At 43.1% G+C, this 12,309-nt stretch overlaps 1 protein-coding gene across 1 annotated transcript; it reads right to left on the reverse strand.

The window, feature by feature from the left end:
- Positions 1–1,249: 1,249 nt before the first annotated feature.
- Positions 1,250–4,250, reverse strand: LOC308392741 (olfactomedin-4-like; the record flags this gene model as incomplete). Its single annotated transcript, XM_080875945.1, has 7 exons — positions 1,250–1,685; positions 1,765–1,933; positions 3,075–3,302; positions 3,420–3,573; positions 3,668–3,886; positions 3,955–4,077; positions 4,197–4,250. The coding sequence occupies 7 exons, from the start codon at positions 4,248–4,250 to the stop codon at positions 1,250–1,252; spliced, it is 1,383 nt and encodes a 460-aa protein (XP_080732071.1).
- Positions 4,251–12,309: the final 8,059 nt, after the last annotated feature.

Consider the following 12,309-nt stretch of genomic DNA (forward strand, 5'->3'; position numbering starts at 1 on the left):
GTAATTAATTACTTTTAGAATCTTGTAACTCAGTTACTAACTCAGTTACTTTTTGAAGAAGTAACTATAATTAATTACTTAAAGTAACTTGCCCAACACTGCATATTAAAAAAAAGCTAGTAAATGTTGTGATATTTTGATACCATGGTAGCATTAACAGGATATTGTTTTATAGTGATATTATACAGGAAAACTGTTACTCAATAAGGCCCATTTACTAGTTGTTTTTCTCTTTCTCTGTAACCTAAGAATTAATGTGTAAGAATCACAGGATGGTACCTCAAGGTTGAAAACACCACAGAGATCACTTCCTTACTCCCATCCTCCCTTCCTTATCTCTTAGAAAGGAGCTTGTTAAAGGCCAGGTGGTTCGTTTCAGAATTCACTAATGAAAGAACTCTGTATTCTATGTCTAGGAGTGTATTTTGCTGGGATAATCATAAATTGTAGCTGAACTGATAAACTACACAAAGGATACTTCTTTGCTCACAAGGCAGGAAGACGTTCCCTTATTTGGTCTGTACCGGTTTGAACTGAGAATCTGTTGACACACGAACCTTTTTCCTCTATATATACTGTTGTAAGATGAATAAACCTTTGAGTTGATTTTGGGAAAGCAACCCGTACAGTTTCTGTGTCGTTTTGTTCTCCCAGTTGCTCCCGACGTCGTAACTAACACGCTGAATGGCATATTTGACTGTTACTTGAGAATATTTCTTTGAGTTCTATAGGTTATGGACAATCTCTGCTGATAGGTGCTCACGCCTCGGAGGAAACCCGATCCACAGACGGAGATTTCTTTCAGTAAATACGTTGTACTAACAAGTTGACAATCTGTTTGAATTTAATTTACTTATTTAGATAACTGCTACTCTAATGTCACTGCAAGGATTTCTCCACAAATCTCAAAACAACAATCTTGTGACTTTTATGAGAATATGACATTTGTATGTTTACATAAAAAAAGATATAATAACATAGTTAGACTGACTCTGAACATTAAAACCACTACACTGGAAATTATTGATTTTATTAAATAAAGAGAGTACAAGGCAAAGATGAACCTTTTATTTGCACTGGTTGAATTAGCTTAATGGAGAAATACATTGTTTATGAAATGTGATGCATTAAACATGAAACATCTTGAGGAAAAACGGTGTTGGCTATACCATGTTTTACTCGAGCACCTATTTGAATTTCAGACTTTTATAGAAATCAATCAATTTTGCAGAAATGAAACAACATCAATTTACCCAAACAACACCTTGTAGGAAACCATGTTGGAGTCACAGTAAGCATGCAGCATCTGGTCCACAGGGCTGTAATTTAGGCTTTGAATGTTGGTAGACATCTTGTTCATGAAGATGCCAATGTTAAACCTCTCCTGTCCCGTCACGGTGTTGAATGAGTAAAAGATCTCCTCGACCTCCCTGTTAATGTAACGTGTTGCATAGAGAACGCCACACGCTATGAAGGTGTTGGTCACTGACTGTTTGTAGACTGAAGTGCGCCAGGTCTTTCCAAGCACTGGTGTTTCACCCTCCTCTAGCTTGGAGAGAACCAAGTTGCCAAAGTCCTGAGTGGTGGTGTAGACCACCCAGACACCAGACTCATCTGTTGCCAGGTCCAGGTCAGTGTATGGGTAGCATTCCTCAAGATGGCAGAAGTTACCTTTTGAGTTGTACCTGGTTAACAGAGGATAGCAGTGAAAGTTTCTGTCATAGTTATTCTTTAAACTAACATTTTCAAAGTTGAGTAACAAACCTGGTGCCTTTTGGTAGTTGTAAGGTTGTGACACTTTTAGTGGTGAGATTAAATCGACAAACATAATCTTGGTTGTAACAGTTGTAGTACAAAGCCCCTCCATACAGAACATTATTTGGACCCTGGATGGTGTTGGTAGTTGGGTTTGAAGAGTGGATCTGGACGTTACCTGAAGATGAAAAAGAAGGAATAAACATATGTTAATAGTTTAAAACTATAATTTGCTTCACAAAAATGTATCAGTAATTAAGACAAACTGCAAAACATTGTTCTTAAGAACAATGGCAGGTGAGTATTATTTAGTAAAAACACTCCAGGATAACATGGGCTGGGAACCAATGCAGAACTGTCTATGCACCTGTACAGGACCAGCACTGGAACAAGGGCTGCTTGTTGAAAAAACGTAATACTGATACTTGGTATCTGTCATGATCCGGAGTCTGTGACTCCGTGTTTATGTTTAGTTTATTAGTATTCTGTGGTTTTGGTCACCTTGGGGTGTTTATCATGGTTCATGTTCATATGTTCTGTGTCCCCCAGTCTGTGTTAAGTTGGTGTGTTATGTCATTGCGTGTATGTGTTTCCGGTTTTATTGTGAAGGTCTGCGTCTTATGTGTGTGTTTTCAGTTTGTCTCCCTACTCTCGTCACGTAATCACTCCCAGCTGTGTTCCCCACCTGTGTGTAATCTCCCTGTGTTCTCTGAGTGTATTTAAGTTGTGTCTTCTGTCATGGTAGTTGCTGGTTCGTCTGCGTTATTTTCCTCGCCGCCATTCTGTGTTGTTTCCCCTTGGTCTCCCTGCGTCTTCCCGTATGTATTTCTCCGGACCTCCCTGCATCCTCATTCTGGTTTGTCTTCTTAGTTTACCCAGTTTAGGTCTCTAGTTTCATGTTTTGTCGCCACCGCTGTTTGTACTTACCCACCACTGTAAATAAACACTCACCTGCACCAGAGCTGCTGCCTTTTTGGTCCTTTCCTACAATCCCACACGGCTTGCCTCGGCAATCCGTGACAGTATCAGTATAACTTGCTACCAAATGTTAAAGCCACTTTTATAAAGGGTTGCATAACTCGATTTTAGGTACAGTTAGGTAGTTACCTAACAAACTCACTGTACATGGTCCTTTCCAAACACCTTCAGTAACCCAAAGTACAGCAAACCTCTAGGGTTAATTATTTCATCTTTGAAAATTCAAACAATTTAATAAGCTACTTTATTACCAACTTCAGAGTGATCCCAGTAAAAACAGTAAGGGTTTTTTTGCATTATGTGGGAGGGAAAAAAACAACAAGAAGAGAGGAGTTCCTTACCTGGGACGCTCACTCCAATGATGAGAGAACTCAGACTGCTGTAAAAACGAACATAGTTGGAGTATCTGTTACTCGAAGTCATCATCACCAGCCAGTACCAGCTCTCTTTGCCTTCCTCTGGTCTGGGATCACGACCCCAGGCTCCGTAAGCGTACGAGCCAGGATATTCTCCTGCTGTGTAGACCCTTGGTCCAGTGACATTCAGAAGCCGGCTGCGTTGACAGGTACCTGAGGGGATAAAAATAAAAAGGATTATTAACTGCTCCAATCCCCTAAGAACAGACTCCCACTGCCACCAGAAGAGAAATAAACAAACAAACACATAAAAAAAAAGAACAAACTCACCCTGTGGGGGCTCGGTGGGTGTGACGGTAGTGTTCATTTTTTTGTTGCACTTGAATAGATCTGCCTTCAGAGCAGAGTTGAATTGTTGTCCCTTTATCACCTGCATGGTGTCGAACTTCTCCAGCTCTTGCATCTCTGCTTTAAAGTTCCCCAGCTGAGACAAATTTTGATTGTTTACAAGATCATAAACAGAGTGAGGGACAAAGATACAGATGTCAGTGTTTTGCAGCATGTGGTTGTGAATCTACCTGTTCAGTGGCGTTAGCAGTGAGGATCTGGTGTTGCTGGGTGGTGCTGTTGAGCTTGTCAATCAGCTGCTTGATCTCAGTCATTTCATTCTCTATAACATACAAGCTGAGAACTCCATACAGCTCTCCGTCATCCTCCTTCTCCAGGATCAGCACGTCTTTGTTCAGCTGGGAAAGACGACGCTCCAACCCCAGCAGCAGACTCTCCAGCTCCACAGTCTGCAGAGGCAGCAGTGATTAAGCAGGGATGGAGACAAACAGTATGAGAGCTTTAAAAGACTAGTTACCTTCTGCGGGGTGATGTTGCTGTTGCAGTCTGATACGTTGGTTTCAACTATCCTGAGTTTTTCATGAGGGAATGCCTTCTCTGAGTTATTCAGCTCGCATGCACACTTTTCTCGTGGAGGAGCCTGAAATTTAAATGTATTTTCAAGTGAAATAAGCAGCAGCATTTAGTGGTATTTGGTATTTGTCGCTTTATTCAAAAAGGATATTTACCCATTGAAATGAAGTCTTCAGTATTTCTTACCTGTTGGGTGAATGTGAGCAGAGCACACAGTGGAATAATCACGTACAGCTTCATGGTGAATCAGAGAGCAGAGCTGAACAAAACTCTCTCTAAAGTGTTTGATTGTGGCACTGGGACTGCAGCAGCACCCTCTAATTTGCGAACACTCCCATTATCCTGTGGATGTGAGGAATTGGATGTGGGTGTGTTTTTGGTTATGTATCACTTTGTTTTCTCTATTTTCTGATTTGGATTACAGCAACACAGAGAATTTGCACCCAATCATGGGAAATGACAGTAAAAGTATCTTCAGCTGTACAAAATAACTATCTCACATTTAATAAAGTACCAAATAAGAATTAAAGTACTGAAACCTAAAACTCTGTTAAAAAAAATCTGGAACACAGACTTCTGTCACTGTTTTTACAATTTTTTAAACTACAAACTCTTTTTAAAAGAAATGTTTTCTCTCTTTTTTTTTATTATTTCAACTCATCAGCACTAGCAGTTGGAGGGCATGCACATTTTATCATATATCAATTTAATCAATAATGTGGATTATCAAAGGCTGTGAAAGTAAAAATTTGGAAACTACCACACAAAAATACACTGTGTATGTGATATTATATCCTACATGTGGTAAAGTTTATGCTAAATAATACAATGTCATAATGTTGCCTCTGAATCACTGTTAAACCCATGGTCTATGTTGTGAAGCTGAGAACAGTGACTAATACATCTATTTTAATTTTTTTTTTCATGAAATTGATTCAGGAACAGAAAGTGACCCTTTTGCATGAAATGCAAAAAATAGCCACAAAGCAGCCACAATGTGTCCAATTGCACTATTTGAAATTTAATATTTAATTTTGGGCTCTGTTATTCATGCAGTGTGTTAGCCACTACCGCATTTTGGTGCACAGTAAGCTCTTTTAACTGTATCACATGTAAATGTACAGTCTAGTGCAGACTTTCTTCTCGTCCCAGACAGGCCCACATACTGGGACAATCCCAGTCCTATTTAGGACACATAAGATCTCTCTTTTAGTGCTTGTGTTTGAACATAAAACCATTAACACGAAGAAGAGATGGAAACCAGTCCAAAGACATTTCAAACCACCTGCCACAGCAATTCTTAGAGTTTTATTAGAAACAGGTCCAGGTAAAAATTGGGCTACAAGACTACAATACTGATATGTCTACCATGTTACATGATGAAGATCAGGCTCTGGCAGCTTTGCTGGGGTCAGCCAACACAAACAGCTTTGTATTAGCATTTTGTCTGTGCAGATGCTTGACAAGAGCCATACAATAAAGTTGTTTCTTTTCACACAGTTTGCACTTTACTATCATGCTCTTGTTCTCTTGTGCAATAAAAAGAAAAAGTAATGTCCGCATCTTTACTCCTTTGTGGACATCACATTTTGGGTTGTCTAGACCAAAATACTAAATTTTGCTCTACAATGGCCTGATATCCACCTATGAGGACTTGTACTGCCACTGTTCTATCAAAATTTAAAACGAATGTCCGCATGTGGATCAAATTTTTCGCAGAAAGAAAAATCAGGTAAAAATAAATAATTGGTAATTCTTTGCTTTTTCATTGATCAGGTCCAAATCAGCCCAAATAGCAAAGAGAAATTAAAAATGCATGCCATGAAAGATTTCGGGAGGTTAAAGCTGCAGATTTCGCCGCTATGTTATTCCTCTCTGCATACAAACTGAAATCAGCTGATAGCAGGGCAGGTGTGCAAGAAGAAAAAAGCATGTTTTTTTAATTGTTTTTCATCACTATAGGAGTAATGGAAGATGCAGGTTTTGGGAACAGAAAGTAAAAATTCTGCACTGTGCGCGTAAAATAGCCACAGGGGAAAAAACATATTATGTCTAATTGAACCACTTGGAACAGATTTTTAATTCTGAGGTTTTGTACTTGTGCAATGTGTTAGCTGCTACCACATTTTTGTGCACAGTAAGCTTTTTTTAACTTCACTATGTTAAAATAATACAGTCTTCAGAGCTACTTGTCCTATAGTTGAAAAAAATAACTGATATGTTTTCCCAAAAAGTTCAAGCTATTTAATTAGAATAGAATAGAATAGAATAGAATAGAATAGAATAGAATAGAATAGAATAGAATAGAATATCAATATCCCTTCCTATTGCAAAGTGGGAAGCAGATTTATCAGTCAGCTTAGACCAAAACTTCTGGTCTCAGATTTGCTCAAAAACCTTTAAATTAATTAAAAATCCCAGTCTGCAATTAATACAATACAAAATACTACATAGAGTGCACTATACAGGTCATCGGATGTTCAAGATGGGCTTTACATCTTCCAACAACTGCTCACACTGTCAAGGCAATACACCAGACAATTACATTCACGCTCTTCGGTTCTGTCCACCAGTGCAAAAGTTTTGGCGCGAGATATGTGAAGACTTATCAAAGTGTCTGAAATGTAACATTCCAACTTCCCCCTTAGTGTGTTTACTGGGCAGCTTAGATAATGTCACTTCAGAAAAGAATATCGCCCATATGATTTTCACTGCCCTATGCATAGCCAAGAAAACAGTCCTCATGAACTGGAAAAATAAAAATAATCTTAATTCTAACCAATATAGAAATTATCTATTAGATTACATTAGTCTTGACACAGCCTCTGCCACCACATCAGATCAATTGCTCTGGGTTCCTTTTATCAGCTCCATCACCTAGTGGGGGTGGGGGGTCATAGTTTGGTCCCGCCTTCACTGTTGTGATTGGTGTGGGGGTAGGGACAGGCTTAGGGCGTCGGGGGGTTCCCCGGAGGCATCTTCCTTGGGGGGCTCAACCCGGGGTAGCGGTCATGTCCGGTTGGGGGCTCTGTTGGCTCTCAGGTGACTGTTTCCTCGCGGCTGCGTGCAGCGGGGCTAGGGGAGGGTCTGTGCTGATGGACGTGGGTTACTGACCTGGTAGCCTGGCTGGCCCTGGGTGGGTCCGGGATGGGCGTGAGGTTCTGGGGGTGCTCCGTCTCTGGGCTGGGGCCCGGGCCAGGCCTTGGGGGCTTGGGTCCTGGTTGGTGTGTTGCCGGGGTTGTGGGCGGGTGGGTGCATGGGGGCCCAGCCCTGGAGCAGGGTGCCGCCGGTGCGTCGAGCCACCTGGGGGGCTCTTCAACTGGTGGGGGAGATGGTCACATCTTGCAGGAGCTCTCCTCTCTTCAGGAACTCTCTCTGCAGGAGGGGGAGATACAGGAGAGGTGGAGGAAGATCTCAGCCTGGGCGTTTACTGTCTTATGTAGTCTGGAAGATGAGTGGATGGTGGGGTGGGTGCAGTTTTCTCTGTGGTGGGGTTGGGTGGACTGTCCCGGGCTCTGTGGGGCCGGGGGGCGCTGCTGCACTGGGCCCCGGTCTGGATGGGCCTGGGCCCCCTTTCCCTGGCGGGTCGCGGAGTATGGGAGTGCCTACTGGGGTCAGCGGGGGAGCTGGCCCCAGGGAGGGGTTACCTGCCCCTCCCTTCCTTCCCTCCCCATCTCCAGCTGCCTCCCTCTTCCCGCTCCACCACAACCACCCACACATGCAGGGCCTTGGAGTAGGGGTATGTCACCAGGGTGCAGAGGAGGCTACCCCCCCCCCCCCCCCCCCCCCCCTCTGTCCCCTTCTGGCTGCCTCTGCCTCAATTTTATCCCACAACTTAGACATTCACATTATTCACACTCTCATTACACATACATATAGGATCTTGGGGGTGGGCACAATCACGGAGTCCAAATTACCATCAGGGTGTACACCTCACCCCTGGCGTCGTTGCCCACCTCTCAATTTTAAATACACTTAGACATTAAGGGCTATCAGGAGGGACTATGCGCTTACCTGCTGCTCTCTGGCAGGTAGCTCCATGCCCTCCTGGGTTTTAATTGCACCTTAGAACACACATGCATCAACACTACAATGAGCGGGTGGAGGGAGGTTTGGAGTCTTCTCCCACCCCCGTTCTCTGCGGCCTGCTGGAGCGGGAGGGCTAGTAGGAGGAGTTGGCCGTCAGACTGCGGTCTGGAGTGTGGGGCCTCCCTGCTGCTACGGAGTCGGGGTGGTCTGCCTCTCCCCACCGCAGGGAAAAGGGTAACACCACCTGGGTCTGGGTGCAGTTCCCCCCTCCAGGGGCAAGGGTACCTAGACCCGGTTTGTAGAGTACGCTTGGGGAGTGTGATCGTGTGTACAGCGTCTCTTTATGTCTGTCTCCACGTTGGTTGAGTGTGGAGTAAGTGCACATGAGAGCATGAGGGTGGGAATGAATGTTTGTGTCTGTGTGTGCCTGTATGTCTGTGTCTATATGTCAGGTTGGGTATCAGACACCACCTCTCTGGGGACACCTCAGGCCCTCCAAGGTTTGGAGGCCTATCTCCACCCACCACCACTTCCCCTGCCGGTGGCGGACTCCCTCAGGTGTCGGTGCGTTGGTGGTTCTTTGTGTCTGGGGGTGGGCGTCCAGGTACACACCGGCTCACTCCTTGGCGGCCGCTTATCGGGGCCTGGAGCCTGGGGCTCGCTCGGGCCACTTCGGAGGTGGGGTGCCCCCGGCCTCTCGGCCTGGGGCTCGGTCACTCAGGCACAGCTGGGGGCCGGCGGAGCTCATGGGCGCGTCACTGCAACTCCCCCTGGCTTCTGCTCCGCGGCTGCTGAGTGAACCCTCATCTGGGACTCTCCTCAGCTCTTACTGGAACAGTGGCGCGGCTGCCCCTCTGTTGGTCTTCCATGGTCTCTTGTGTTCTGGGGGCCTCTGGATGTCTGGAGTTTTGATCTCCTCCATACCCGCTTCACACCCTGGAGGACGGGGCTGTGGCCCCCTCACACTCCCTAGCAGATCGTTACATGGAGAAACCTTTGGAATACAAGCGCGCTGATCCACACAGGTATGCACACGGGTGTTCACTGCTCGTAGACCCAAATTACACCTTTCTTGGCCGCTACTTCGAAGCACATCTGTCCTGCGTGCTGCACAACAACATTGAATATTTAGTATTTACTGCTGTTTACACTTAGCTAGATTAATGCGATGGTGTTGTGTTTAGTATGTTGCTTTGTTTTTTTTGCTTGTTTTCTATTTTTCTCTCAACAGGTGATCCAGGAGATCTTTATTTTTTTTTCTCCCCCCCTTTCTCACTGTCCCTCTCCCCTTCTGTTTTTCCTTTCCTTCCTCTTTCTTTCTCCCTTTCCTATCCCTCACTCATGTCTGTCCCATCTGTAACATCTGAAAATAAAATATAATAAATAATAAAAACAAAGATCGACCAAATGGACTAATACGGCAATGCCACGATGATCCATTTGGCAAAGTAAATCCATTGGGTATCCTTGTTGGTCTTCAGACAACAATTCTGATGGCTAAAGAACCAAATGGGACAGGCAAAAAAAAAAAAAAAAAAAGAATAGAATAGAATCAAATAGGGGATCAGGACCGTCCGACCTTCGGTTAGCCATTCCGGGTGTCAGCTTCAGGACTTCCTCTCTGTAGTCTGCCTCGTCTCCCTTTGAGATGAGTCCGACTACCGTGGTGTCATCAGCAAACTTGATGATGAGAGTGTTGTTGTGGGTCGAACTTCAGTCATGGGTGTAGAGAGAATACATACAATGATTTCCTGAGGTCAGATGGCCCAGGATGTGAGTCAATGCAGATTGACTGCCGAGTCATGTACCATGGAGGTGGCTCTTCTATGTTGTGCAATACGTTTATGAAGTGGCTGTTTGGTCTCTCCAATGTAGAGGTCTGGGCATTCCTCACTACACTGTACAGAATACACATTGTTAATTTTGTGTTTAGGAGTCTTTTCTTTGGGATGGACCAGTTTTTGTCTGTGTGTGTTGCTGTGTCTGAAGTACACTGGGATGTCATGCTACTCTCCTGAGTTTTTCTGATACACCGGCTACCATCCTAGCATCTCTTATGGGGAACACCCCACATCCCATCAATCAGCCAAAATGTGTGCGCGATCCAACGTGAGGCACACATGAAGCGGTTCAAAGATAAAATAGCAGAATTGTTACGAGAATTTGAGCTATGATTTCAGATTTTTGGTGAACTGGAGAAAGACTTCAAAGTGTTTTGCTCGCCGTCCACCTTGAATCCCTCTGATCTGCCTGTCAGCATCCACCTTGAAATAATAGACTTGCAGTGTGACCCGGATTTGAAGGGCACATTTGCCGCAGCTAGCTTGAACACATTTTATCAGAATCTCTTGCCAAGTTACCCCAACTTGACAGCCCTTGCATGTTCAGAACCACATATGTTTGTGAGCAAGTTTTCTCTGTAATGAACATAAATAAAACAAAACTGCGCTCAAGGCTCACGCACAAGCACTTGAATCACATCACAAGTTGGCTGCTGCTCCGGATGTGACGCCTGATATTGATGAGCTGGTGAAAGCTAAAAGATGCCAGATATCAGGAGTCAAACTATGCAACCCCACTTTAAGTGGTGCATGAGACATGCTGATATAGTCTGGTCTGATATAGCTCTTTGATCTGATATAGCTCTTTGATCTGAGATATACTTCTGTGATGAAAATACTGTCCTCAGGCTCCAGCTTTATTTTTTATGTTGATCGCATTAAAACAAAGAAATCAATCTGAAGTTGTTTTTAAGCTATATATACCATGATTTTACCAGTCGGGCCCACTTGGGAATAGATTTTTCTCCACGTGCCCTGTAAGAATAGATTATCGTAGTATTTAGATTTAGTTGCATTAACCATCGTAAACACTTATATTCATTATTCATTTAAGTAGGTCGCAGGTCAAGCTACTAAACATTCACAGATAGAGCACACACACATAGTTGGGAGAATAGGTCAGAAGAGTATGTGAGAAGCAGAGGCGACATTAAGTTGCCGTTAGTAGGATAGGGAGTTGGTAAGCCAGAGCAAGGAGAACATATTGTGCAAAGAAGTGGGCTGCAAGGTCACGAGATTGGGAGGCAGGAGATAGAGAGGGGGTTAGCAGGCATCTAGTTTTGAGAGACAAAGGTTGTTGATGTCTATGTTGTAAAATCATTAAGCTGTTTTATGTCACATTATACCTCTGATTAAAGATTGCGGAATCATTATAGTGTTTTATGATGCATTATACTGCTGATTTATAAGAAATGCTGTCTGTGTAGAATCATGGCCTTATTTCTGTCATTAGGGAGAACAAAACTATACTGCACAGGAAACCAAGGTCGTAACTGAAGCTCACTGAGAGGGAGAGAAAGAATATGAATGTTTAGGTTTTATGACTTTGGGGGTGGATGGGAAGCTATAAGAATGTGTGAAATGGTCAGACACTTCGAGATCTGTCGGACCCCCTCCCGTGTATATCTCCTGGACATTTGTATTGCTCAAAGTGTTTGTATGGAACAAAGAGAATTGTATTGATTACAGTGATTATTGACTGAGCATTAAACACCGTTGTTCTTCCTTCAGCCTGAAGATCAAAGAATTGTTTTTTTTTTTTACAGGCCCCTGAACTAAAATGAGTTTGACACCCCTGGTCTATACCAAAATTATTATTATTTTTAATTATGTTGATAAATACATGTCTTACATGTGTCTTTATTAATTTTTGTCCAGCAGTAACAGTCTTAACCTATTGTGATAACAAGCTATAGTCTGCTACAATCTGCTGGTCATGTTTCAGAGATGGATATTCCAATAGTAACCCATATAAATGACTAATACGTGCACTATTTTGAAGCTTTACAAGGATGTTGTGGTTGCAGAGCCTGGAATGGTGAAATTTCAGGAACAGAAAGTGTCCACTTTGAGTCAGACTGATATTTTATTTTTTTAATTCTTTTTTTATTCTGTGGTTTTGTTATGCACACCATGTCTCACCACCGATGATTCATTTTGCATTCTAAGCTCTTTTAACTTCCCTAAATCTGCCAAGTTTCCAAATATACGTTTTTGGCAAATATATAGTTTTACCAACATGAAGCACATTTTTAGAAAGTAGAAGTTCCTATTTTTTATGTGAGGTGTCATATACGCAGCGACTATGACATAAGTGTTCCCATTTGGGCATTCGAAATCAGCAAAATTCCAAAACTATACCTGTAAAAATAAGTGGGCCAATGGCAGTGGATGTTAAAAAGTTAACTGTAGTGTGAGAACTGAAAAAG

This window comes from Rhamphochromis sp. 'chilingali' (assembly GCF_963969265.1).
Source record: "Rhamphochromis sp. 'chilingali' genome assembly, chromosome: 2".
Taxonomy (NCBI): Eukaryota; Metazoa; Chordata; class Actinopteri; order Cichliformes; family Cichlidae; genus Rhamphochromis; species Rhamphochromis sp. 'chilingali'.